The sequence below is a fragment of the Trichosurus vulpecula genome, chromosome 6 (genome assembly GCF_011100635.1).
Source record: "Trichosurus vulpecula isolate mTriVul1 chromosome 6, mTriVul1.pri, whole genome shotgun sequence".
Lineage (NCBI taxonomy): Eukaryota > Metazoa > Chordata > Mammalia > Diprotodontia > Phalangeridae > Trichosurus > Trichosurus vulpecula.
In genome coordinates, this window is record NC_050578.1 from 247978607 (window position 1) to 247990944 (window position 12338).

At 44.5% G+C, this 12338-nt stretch overlaps 2 protein-coding genes across 4 annotated transcripts in view; one reads left to right on the forward strand and one right to left on the reverse strand.

Moving 5' to 3' along the window:
* Window positions 1-205: 205 nt before the first annotated feature.
* RAG2 (recombination activating 2) lies at window positions 206-1792 on the reverse strand. The gene has a single exon (XM_036762380.1). The coding sequence runs from the start codon at window positions 1790-1792 to the stop codon at window positions 206-208; it is 1587 nt and encodes a 528-aa protein (XP_036618275.1).
* Window positions 1793-3399: 1607 nt separating this feature from the next.
* Window positions 3400-12338, forward strand: part of LOC118853736 (intraflagellar transport associated protein) — a 90014-nt gene continuing 81075 nt past the window's right edge. The window contains exon 1 of one of the 3 annotated variants that reach the window (XM_036763923.1): window positions 3400-3517. The gene's annotated coding sequence lies outside the window, so the exon portion shown is untranslated. Of the gene's footprint in view, window positions 3518-9247; window positions 9265-12338 lie in introns of those variants that run through there. The other 2 variants (XM_036763926.1, XM_036763924.1) reach the window with 2 other exon arrangements.

Here is a 12338-nt window from a genome sequence, read left to right on the forward strand (position 1 = left end):
TGCTGAACTTACAGTTTCACCACCAAATGTATTTAGAATTGTACTTTCTGAACTCTCTTTACTCTAGGACTAAACTTATATGAGGAAAAGAAAGATGATTTTTTTTCAGTGGACAAAACAGACTTTCCCTGTGTTAGAACTGTGGTTCTTTAGCTTAGGTCTAAAAATTGATGCATGAAATTGAAATTCAAAAATTCTTATCAATCTAATCAAATAACTTTCTAAAAAATGATTTCTTGGCTGGAGTTATTATTTTCACTGGGGCTTTTTTGCGGATGGGTTTCAATGGAGTTCTTTTTAAAGGCAGAGTCTTTTTCGGTGTTTGCAGGCCCCTTGCCATCTCCACATGCTCATTGCAGAAATATTTACTGCTTCCTTCTGAGAGGCGAATGAGCAGCTGCTCAGCCAAGTTCATACACTGGGCATGGACCCAGTGGCCATCTCCATGAGAACAGTAGATCATGGCAGGTTTATTGAGTTCAGTGGAATAGAAGGGTACCCAGGTGTTGATGTCAACATCACAGGTGGGGCAGCAGATGATCCAATAACCTGTTTCTGATTCATCTTCTTCATCATCTTCATTATAGGTGTCAATATCATCATCCCCATCAAAGCTGTTGATTTCTGCACTGAAACAAAATTCTTCTGAGTCTTCAAAGGGAGTGGAGTCCCCTGGGTCTTCTGCTGATGCTTGACTGCAGGAGAATGTTGCCTGTTCTTCTGCCACTGAGTCATCCTCACCACACTTTAAGATGTAGAAGTAGTGTGCATCCGACATAGTTTGCTTATTGTCCCCTGGTATACCAAGAAAAACGGTCCCATTCCCCATGCTGCTTCCAAACCATAACTTGCTGTGTTTAATATCGGGGGTCCAATCTGGGGTCTCCATATCTTGGATCTCAATCTGGTTGTCCTCTACAGTGACAATATTGCAGATCATCCTTTTTTGATTTTCAAGCTGGTAGCCTCCCACGATGACAAACTCATTGCTTTTAGTTTGAGTCAGGATGGCACTGGAGATTGACACCCCTCCTGGCAAGACAGTGCAACTCACAGCTGGGCTCCCCAGTGGCAGATCCACCTTCAGTCTGTACAGGCTGGGTGGTCGGCTATTATTAGTGAGAGAATGGCCCCCTAGAATGTAAATGGTATCATTTCTGGCAATGGAGACATGAAAGGAGAGCCCATCCTGGAGCTCTGGAAAGTTATAGGAGGTACAGCATCCAAATTCAAAATCCATTAAGAAGACATATGGAGAGCAGTCAACGACACTATTCCATTTTTCTGTGGTCCTCTGGGCAGATGGCACGTAGGACCGTCCTCCAAAGATCACACACCTGCTCTTTCCTCGGCTATAAACCACATCAATAGTGTGGCCGTATCTTGCCTCAGGAACATCTCCAACTAACTCTTTCTCAGTACAACGAAAAGTAACTTTCTTGTTGTTCTTGCAAATGGCACTCATCATGTAAATCTTATCTGACAGCTCATTGTTTGGGGTTTTTCCTCCATGGATGATATATTGCACTTTTTCCGACTCGAGGCTACTTTGGAAGGTGCAAGTAGCTGGGTACCGAAGAGGTGGGAGGTAGCAGGAGTCCTTAGAGAAAAGAGCAGGCTTCAGTTTGAGCTGATTCCGCTTGATGTCGAAGAGAAAAACGCCAGTAGGGCAAGACCTCTTGGGCCAACCTTTTTGCCCAAAGAAAAAAACTTGTCCATCAAAATTCATCAAAGAGAAACCTGGTTGAATTAAGGAGGCGTTATTATTCACTGTTATCATCTGTAGGGACATATTGGCTGATGATGGGCAGATCCTTTATCTAAAGAAATCACAGAAAACAACAGTAAGAACTCACATTTATATACCACTTTTATTGGTTGTTGTTGCTGTTCCGTCAGGTCTGATTCTACATGACTTTTCTGGCAAAGATACTGGAGTGGTTTACCATTTCCTTTTCTGGTGCATTTTCATTTTGCAGATGAGGAACTGAGACAAGTAGGGGTTAAATGACTTGTCTAGGGTCACACGGCTGTAAGCGTCTGAGGCTGGATTTGAATTTAGGAAGATGAGTCTTCCTGATTCCGTTCTATCCACTGTGCCACATAGTTGCCCTTAAAGTAAATAAATATGAATGTGTGTGTGTATACATGTGTATATATATGTGTGTGTGTGTATATATTTATTTTTGTATATACAGGAATTTGAACTTGTATATGTGTACATATATACACACACACATATATATATATATACACATATGTATATACACACACACACACAGACATATACACACACAGAGCAGTTAATTCAAGGTTGTTTGGGATGGCACCTCAGAAATGTGAAATGACTTGACCAGGATCTCCCCACTGGTGTGAGCCAGGGCTCTAACCCAGGTGTCTTGAGTCTCTGTCCAAGGTGCTGCTGCTTCATGGTGGCCCTGGAGATGGAGATCACTCCTGGCAAGGCTGCATAGCTTATCAGTGAGCTCCCCGTTACAAGAGCTACCCCCGGTTTTTGGATTTTCACCCTCGAGCTCATCGTCACCTAGACTGGCAGCCAGTAGCACCGTAGACAGAGAGCATTGCACTTGGAGGCAGGAATTCAAGCTCCAGTTCATTCTCTGAACCTTCCTGGCCGTGGGACCTTGGGCCAGTCACTGGTTTCCAAGTTTTAGCCACCATGAAAGTCAGTTGCCTTCTGCTTCCACTCCTCCCAGCTTCCTCTCCCCTGGGAGAGCTCTTTCTCAGTCCCCACCTTGGGGAAGGGCTCCATCCCGCCCGGCCATCCCTTATTCTCCCCAGGCCAGGTATTTTCTCTCCCTTCTCCCCTTTTCAGCGTTGTCTTCAGTCACGAGAATGGAAGCCCCTTGAGGGCAGGCATGTCCTTTTGTTTGTATTGGTATTCCTGGTACACTCTTTCCTATTGGTAGGAATGGCCTCAGGGAAGCTAGATGGCCCAGTGGATAGAGTTTAGGGCCTGCACTCAAGAAGCCCTGAGTTCAAATGAAGACTTAGACACTTAATTGGCTGTGTGACCTTGGGTAAGTCACTCAACCCTAATTGCCTCAGTTTCCTCTTCCGTAAAATGAGCTGGAGAGGGAAATGGAAAACCACTCCAGTATCTTTGCCAATAAAACCCCAAATGGGGTCACGAAGAGTCAGATACGAGTGAACAGCAACAACAAAACAGCCAACAGCCACCCCCCAAAACAGACGGCCCCGTTAAGTGAGGGGTCGCAGAACTTTCTACCGGAGCTCTTCCAGCCGTGGGGACAGGTTTAAGGACAGGACTTGTTTCCCTGGGAATTCTGGGAATTGTAGTCCCGCGTGCCTACACTTTCCGCTCTTGGTCCTGCGGGCGGGACTTAAACTACATTTCCTAGAAGCCTTTTCGCTCAGAGATGCGCGGCTAACGGCGGCGCAGGCCTCCCCCCCACCTCCACCCCCGTCCCCGCTCCCAGCGGGAAGGAAGCCCGGACTGCTCTCGGCTCCAGAGCGAGGCGCACACAGCAACGAGGTGAGCGCCGAGGCGAGCGTCGAGGCCTACTGCGCCGGCAGCCGAGGGGCGGGGGAGGCCCGAGGGCCCAGCAGAAAGGGCGGTCCCGGGCCGGGAGCGGCGGGGAGCCGCCGTTGTCATGGTGACCCGCCTCCTCCCGCTCAGCTCTGACCACCCGGAGGAGCCCGAGCTGGGGGCGCGGTGAGGGGGGAAGGGAGCGGGCTGGGAGGCCGTGCGGCCCAGCCGCCTGCATCTTACGGAGGGGGAAACTGAGGCCAAGCTCGCAGATCTCCAGCTGGCAGGGAACCCACCTCCCTCGTCCCATTTTACAGATGAGGAAACTGAGGCACAAGGCGGTAGCGAGCTCTATCGCCGTAAAGGACCCCCGCAGTCACAGATTTCCCACCCCACCCCCTCGTTTCACAAATGAGAAAACCGGGCCCCCAGAGCGGGGAGGAGACTTTTCCAAGGCTGCCCCGCTAGGACTGGACACAGCATTCGAACCCAGGCCCTCGGGCCCCAGAACCAGCAGCGCTGGGCCTCAGAAGGAGGCAGCTTTAATAATCGGATGGCACGGTAGAGACTGCCAGATTTGCGGTAGGAAAGACCTGGATTCAAATTCTGCTTTTGACATTTCTTAGCTGTGTGGACCCCAGGCAAACCACTGGATCTCTTGGCGTCTCTCCGTTTGTTCCTGCGTTAAGTGGGAGAGGCACCAGATCTGTCATTGCATGGGTTTGGGGGACTCCCTCTGTCCCTCGGGATCAGTACTTTCTCTGCAATTTAGAGCTTATGTGACACAGGCAAGACTTGAACCCAGGACTTCCCTGCTTCCAGGTCAACTTTCCATCCTCTAGGCTGCCCTGGTCATCTGTTAAAGGAGCTTTAGAGGACCTTGTGAGGTTTGAATGAGACCGTGTAGAAAGTGCAGACCCTCAAGCCCCACGTGTGCTCCACATGCCCGTCACTGTCAGTCGTCCTGAGCCTCTGATGGGCTGGGATGTGGATGGCTGCTGCGTACACAGTGCCAGCAAGTTGAATGAAGGGAGCCAGCCCTACTTTCAATTTATTTCTTACCAGCGCGTTTTTTTCCCTTTGGGTTCATCTTTCTCTATCCCTCCCTATGCCCTTTTATTCATTCTCTGTCCCCTGTGTTAGAAGTTAGTTCAAATTTGAGCCCTGAAGTTATTTTATCGTGATGTGGGCTTGGCCAAACCACAGAATCCCGGTGTCTGAGCTCAAAGAGTTGGTGAGATCATCTAAGCCGAGAGTTCTTAACCTTTTTTTTTTTTTTTTTTGGTGCCTTTGACAGTTTGGAGAATCCAGAATGTTTTTAAATCCATGAAATAAATCACATAGGATTGTGAGGGAGACCAATTCTATTGACACATAATTATCAAAATATTAACAAGTTCACATTTTCCTGGCTAAGAACTACCAACCTACTCCAGGCTTCTCATTTTATGTTGGAAGAAACTGAGGCAGAAAGTGACCTTTCCAAAGTTAGATCCCTAATAAAGGACAAAGCCAAACTGGAATCCAGGCCTTTTAAGGATTTTGACCTTCAGGTGGTCTCTTCCACGTTTCCTCCCAGTGAACCTCTCCAAGCCTCTGTTTCTCTATCTTGCAAATAGGCTTCATACATAGTTGTTTCACTACATAGTTCACACAGCACAGTGTGAATTTAATTTACTCTTATAAGGCAAGCCAGTCTCCCTCTCCTTTCTCCTTTTCTTTCTCCAAAGAACAGATAGGAAAACGATGAAAGTGGGGTCCAGTGAGTTACTACCTCTTATTCTCACTGTCCTGCTTTCTGAGATGGGAAGGGGCTTTATATCTTCTCTGAGAACAAATTGTTATTGAATAAAAAATATGCTTTCACATGTGAGAGTGCAAGTCTTTCTCGATTCAGTAGACATTTATTAAGCATTAAAGACAAAAGCAAAACTGTCCCTGCCCTGAAGAGTTTACATTCTACTGAGCGAGTTAATTGGGAGTAGGGGACCGCATCTTCATTTGGGCAGTTCCACAAGGGGTGACCCCGAATCAGATCTTTTTAGGAAGCCATTTATTATAAGGGGCCAAAATGAGAGGGGCCAGGAGTCAGGTATGGAAAGCGGCTTATGTCAATACCCAGAGGTGGGAGTTAGAATGTCAAGTTTGGGGCATGGCTGGTATCTGGGTCAGATTGTCAATTCTGTGTAGAGGAGTATCCTGAAATGAGGTTGGAAAGGTGTGTTGGAGTCAGATTATGTAGGGCTTTAAATGTCAGCTGGAGAAATTTGTGTTTTTATAATTTATTCAGAGGTAATAGCCACTGAAGCTTTTTGGGTCATAATAAGGTCAGACCTGGGCCTTTGGAGGATTATTTGGGCAGCTGTGTGGGTAGTGGATCACAGAGGGCTGAGACTGGAAGCAGGTGGACCAAGTAGGAAGCTCTCACAGAAAGTGCAGGGGAGAGGTGATGAAGGCCAGAACTAGGGTGGTAGCTGGGAGGTAGAGAGATGGGGACCTAAGCGAGAGATTGTGGAGGCAGAATTGACAAACTTGCCAGCAGATTGGGTATAAGGAGTGAGGCACAGGAAGTAATCCAAGATGACACTAAAGTTATGAAGCCTCGTTCACTGAGAGGATGGTGGTATGTGCCTTCCCTCCCTGCAGAAATAGGAAAGTTTGAAAGAGGCAACTTCTGGGAGGGGAGATGATGGCTTCCATTTTGAGCGTTAAGTTTGACATGCTGAGGGAACGTGTGAGTGGAGATGGTGATAAGGGTTAGGGGTTTAGGAGTGGGATTACGGCTAGATACATAGATAAGGGGAGTCTTTTATATTTTGCCATGGTAAAGTAAGATCAGCAAGGGAAGACGGTATATAGGGAGAAGAGGAAGAGGCACAGTACAGAGCCTTGGGGACACCCATGATTGAGGATGGGAGAGGGATGATGACCCCACAGAAGAAACCGAGAAGTCCTACAAGAGATAAATTGAGATAGAGCGGTGTTAGGGAGCAGCTGCTCTCTGGAAAGCCAACATGACAAGGAGGTCCTGAAACTAACTGAGGTTTTAGTATTTATTTCTTATTTCAACTGAAAAATAGCTCAGTGTCTTTCCTAAAGGCACTTAAAATCTAACAAGGTGAAGGAGATTCATGTAATACTAACTATGGCATTTTGAAGTTTGTGAAGTGCTATATATGTACATATATGTATCTTACATACCTACCATATATAAATGTATATATGCACACATATACATATATATTTATAACTATCTAATAAATAACCTCTTTTGTTTGAAACACCCAGATAAGTCTAGTTCAAGGTGGAATGTGATCATTTCTTAAATACCCTTTACCATGCAAAGTAAGTATAATTAGACCTTATTTAGAATGTGAACTTATGAGGGATATTGGGTCTTCTAATGCTGTATACCATGCCTGTTTAAATAGTAGTGAAGCTAAGGCCAAGAGGTTCAGGGAACAAACAGAAACAGTAGTGTCAGAATGGAGCCGGGAAGCATGTCTTGAATTTATTGGGCCCTTTTTTTAATAGGCTACTAAATCTCTGCATCTGAACCTGTCACAAGCGATGCTGTTAGTATATAATAACTTGTCACACTTGGGAGGATGATGGTCTTAACGCTGACAGGTGATTACTAAGCTTTGGAAACTGGGACAACTGGTTATTGTGTATGGATTTTTAACCTTCCTGGTTAAGTGGGATAGAATGAGTCACCTTCAGTGGCTCCCCTTTGTCCCTAAGATAAAGGTTAAATTCCTTACTTTGGCATTTAAAGGGAGGCAGCTAGGTGGTGCCGTGGATAAGACTTGCAGTTAAAAAGACCTGGGTTTGAATCTTGGCTCTGTCACTTACCAGCTGTGGGACTCTGGGCAAGTCACTTGAGTGCTCTGTGCCTCAGTTTCCTCCTCTGTGAAATGGGGATAGTAACAGCAGTTACCTCCTGGGGCTGTGGTGATGATTGAAAGCAATCACATATATAAAGCACTTTGCAAACCTAAAGCACCATGGAAATGCTAGCTACCACTAGCCCTTATTAAGGCTTTTTACAGTCTAGCTTCAAGCTGCCTTATTTGACACTACTCCCCATCACACACTCCATGCCCCAGGTTAACTGGCCTTCTGGCTGTTCAGTTTATATCTGTGTATTTGTACAGGCTACTTTGTCCTGCCTGCTTAGAACCTACTCCCTGCTCTTCTCTGCTTGTGGAAATCCTTCTCTTCTGTAGCCAGACTCGGGGCCATGGCCTCCCTGAAATCTTCCCTAAAAGAGATCATATCTCCTTCAGTTTTCCTCAAGCATTTTGTTTCTCTCTCGTCCTCCTCCTCGTCACATTCCTCTTTGTACCACACCTAATGGGGCACCATATGTCCTCCCCTTTGGACTGGAAGCAGATGCATGTTGCTTTTCACTTTGTATCCTTAGTGCCTAACAGAGGCCTTACAGATAGGAAGGTGCTTAAAAGTGATTGAATTAAATTGGGGGTCTTGAGATCAATTCAAATAACATAGTTTAGTGCCTTCCACTAGGCTCCCAGGGACTGGAGAATCAGGAATTCCTTCAATAAAGAATGAGAGGTTCAAATGACAAGATTACTAAGGGTTCTTCCAAACTCTTGGAATCTTTGATTCTGTGATCAGTTTGCTGCCCATGTATCCTTGAACCATGTTGATGGTTCCCTAACCCTAATTTGTAGTAATTTTCAGGGAGTGGTTGGTGCTTCTACCTAAATCAGTGCTCCATATTATATCTTATTAAATCTTCTATGTATAAAGGTTTTGGACTGAGGAGTGATCTTTAAACCTTAACTCTCCTGAATTTCCCTGGTGGGGTGGGGCGTGGCAGAATCTATTGATAACAATCTTGGTCCCCTCGACACTATTGGGCCAGAAGTGATGTATAAGAAGGGTTCCCCCCCACAAAAAAACTCTTGGTTTTCTTTTTCCTTGGAACATACAGGTATGTAGGTTTAACAAGGTATTTTTGTTTTTGTTTTTTTATGTGTATGTTAGTCCTAGTGGCAGACTTATTTACCATTGGCTTATCCTGGCACAGGAAGAGATGGCAGTCATGTAATTAAGAAGGTTCTGGCTATGAATCTATAATAACTGAAAGGAATTATTACTGGCCCTCAATTTAATAAGCTGGAACACATAGGTGATTATACTCAGCAGTATGTACATCATTCTCTCATAGCTGCATAGCTCTGGGGCACAGGCCACGAAGAAGCCAGAGGCTGCTTGTTTCTAACACCTGGGAAGGCTGTTATTAGGTTAGAAAACAAACTTTGCAATGGGAAATGGCTTCCAGATCCCATGGGTGAAGCAGACACTATGGAGCAGGATGTTTTTTGTTCAGTAAGGCTTTTAAAAACAAGTTTTTATTTTAACCCACTGGCTTCAGCTTTTGAGTGTCATAGGGATCTTGGACTCTCATATGTGAAAACATGATTATTTTTGATTAAATAAAAAATTTGTCCTTGGACAAGAGTCAAGGAAGACTCCTCATCCCTGCTATCTTAGGGTCACTGTGGATTTCCCTAGCAGCTTTGGAAATGAGTACTTGACAATACTGAATTTTTGACCTGCCCTTACTTTGCCCCTGTTGGTAACTCACTTCATTGTCATTACAGGGGCCTCAGAACAGTGGCTGAGATGACAAATAAATAAGATAAGTTGGCCTTATGTGTTTTGTACCACTTACCAAATATTTCCCTATTCCATTTACAAAAATACTTCCTATTTAAAATCAGGTAAGTAATACACATATGTAAATGATCAAATATGTTTCACCTGTACAACCTATTATTTTGCCCTATTTTTTGGTTAGTTACATATCACTTTGTTAGGTCAAATATATGTTCCTTGATTTAGGCAGTTATACATTTTCCATAAATTTCATATATTTGCCGTGCCTTTGTTTTTAAATGAATACTGGGAATTAAAATAATGTAACAATGGTCTTTCTTTAAAAAAGAATAAGTTAAAATGGGCCAAATTTTAAACAAGGCACTATTCTTCAACCGAGGGAAATTTCAAAGTGAGCACACATTGAAGAGCTTTTCTAAAAGGCAGAAATCTCATACCATTACACTTCTATGGTTTTTCTAACCCCATGCTAACATTTCTCAGTGGGAGAATTTCATTTATTCATTTTGAAGCCAAGAGCATAGATTACACTCAAACCAAGACTGCAATATGAGGTCTGGGTTTGTAGTTTCTCGTATCAGTTTTCCTTCCTCCTCCCCCCTGATTTTTTCCTTCTTGAAGAAGGTACTGGACTCTGGATTAAGATCAGATTTAATCTGTCAGTATTGCCCATGTTTTCAGATCGCCCCTTAATAGCAGATAACTTTATGTAACTGCAGGCATTTAGTGTATGAATTAACACCATCTTGCAAGGTTAATCAGGTTTGATGCATACATTATTTGATTTTTGCTAGCAGTAAAACTAGGATTAGTTTTTCTTTCTGACAGTTCTGCCAGGGAAGCATTTGTGCACTAAGATTAATACACAGTTCTCCAAAGGCACAGGGATTAAATTCCCGCAGTGTGCTGAGCCAGAAAAGCAACCCAGCTTCCCAATTCTTCATTATCCCTTCCCCATCTGGACACCCAGTCCACTTGAAATGAATAAGCTTCTGAAGTGTGGCATTATAATTTCCCCCAAAGTTTATGAAGTGGCCCCCAGCTTTAGATTTGGTAGAAATGAATGGATTGGACCTACCTGAGCGCCAGAGGGGCTGCTTCCCCCTCCCTGAAATCTTTGCGTCTAAACCAGGATTAAAATGTCAGCACTTTGGGAAGATTCTGTGCCTGCACAGTGGGGCCGTGGCAGCAGAAAGCTGACAGTGAGAGAGAGTGTGTGTGCTTACAGATGTTCTAATGAACACTCTTCGAATGTGGGTAACTGACTGTGACTGTTTCCCCCCCCCACCCCCTTCAGATGGTTCAGGAAGATACCCAACAGGGTATATGGTGTAGGTTCAAAATTTAACTGTTTCATGACTAGTCAGAGAACAGGGAAGAATGGTGGTGGTGCTGGTGGTGGGCCGGAGGATTCAGTTTGGGCTTGTGAAGATGTGTTCCTTTGGCATGTGAATTTTTGTAAAAAACATTTTAGGGAATAATAACAACAAATTCAAGTTTTATCAAATGTGAATACTTCCTCCTAAAGTAGAGACTACAGTCACTCAATCAGTAAACATTTATTAAACACCTGCTATGTGCCAGGTGCTGTGCTAATAAAAAAGAGGCAAAAGATGGTCCTTACTCTCAAAGAGCTTGCCATCTAATGGAGAGACAATCAATGTGCAAACAAATATATACCAAGCAAGCTATATACAGGATAAATAAGAAATAATTAGGAGGGGTAGGTGCTGGAATTAAGAGATGTTGGGGAAGGCTTCCTGTGGAAGGTGTGGTTTTAGTTGGAACTTAAAGGAGGCCAGGGAGATCAGTAGTCAGAGTGGAGGAGGAGAGCACTCCAGGGATGGGATGGCCAGAGAGAATAGCCAGAACCACGAGTTAGTCTTCTTCATGGAACAGCCATTAGGCCAGTGTCACTGGATTGAAGAATGTGTGTTGGGAAGGTGGGGGGGGGACTTAGGTATGAAGGGCTTTGAATACTAAACAGAACATTTTATTTTTATTCCTGGAGGTGATAGGGGAGGCATTGGAGTTTATTGAGTAGAGGGTGTGACATAATTGGTCCTGAGCTTTAGGAAAATCCCCTTAGTGGCTGAATGGAGGAAGGGGTGGAGTAGGGAGAGACTTGAGGCAGGCAGACCCACCAGCGGTTATTGTAATAATCCAGGCATAAGGAGATGAGGGCCTGTACCAGGGTGGGGGCAATATCAGAGGAGAGAAAGGGGTGTATTTGAGATGCTGAACAGGTGAAATTGACAAGCTTTGGCAACAGCTTGGATATAGGGAGTGAGAGATAAGGGGTCTAGGCTGATTCCTAGTTTGTAAGCCTGAGGAACTGGGTGCCCTCTACAGTAATAGAGAAGGTAGGGGTTGGGAGAAAAATAATGAGTTCTGTTTTGGACATACTGACTTTAAGATGTCTGCTGGATATCTAGTTCAGGATGTCTGAAAGGCAGTTGGACACGCAAGATTGAAGGTCAGCGGAGGGACTGGGGTAGAAAAGGTAGATTTGGGAATCATCAGCAGAGATAGTTTATTAATATAGATAATAAATAGATAATTAAATCCCATGGAAACGATGAGATCATCAAGTGAAGCAGTATGGGAGAAGAGAAGAGGGCCAAGGACAGAATCTTGAGGGACACCTTTAGTTAGAGGGCGTGATCTGGAGGAAGATCTAGAAAAGGAGAGAGAAGGAGCAGTGAGATAGGTAGGAGGAGAATCAGGAGAGTGGTAGCTCAGAAACCTAGAGACAAGAGACATTCAAGGAGGAGAGAGTGATCAGCATTGTCAAAAGCTGCAGAGAGGTCAAGGAGAATGAGAACTGAGAAAAGGCCATGGGATTTGACAACTAAGAAATCATTAATTTTGGAGAGAGTGTTTTTGGTGGAATGATAAGATTGGAAGTCGGAATAGAATGAAAGGAGAGAAAATGGAGGTAGCTATTGTAGATGGCCTTTTTGAGGAGTTCAGATACAAAGGGCAGAAGAGAAATAGGATTTTAGTAGGGATGGAAAGGTCAAGTGAGTTTTGTTTTCAGGATAGAGAAGACATAGGCATGCTCGTAGGCAATAGGGAATCAACCAGTAGACAACAGGAGTTTGAAAATCAGTAAAAGAGTGGAGATGACAGAGGAGGGCATCTGTTGGAAGAGATGGGATGGAATGGGATGGCTTTA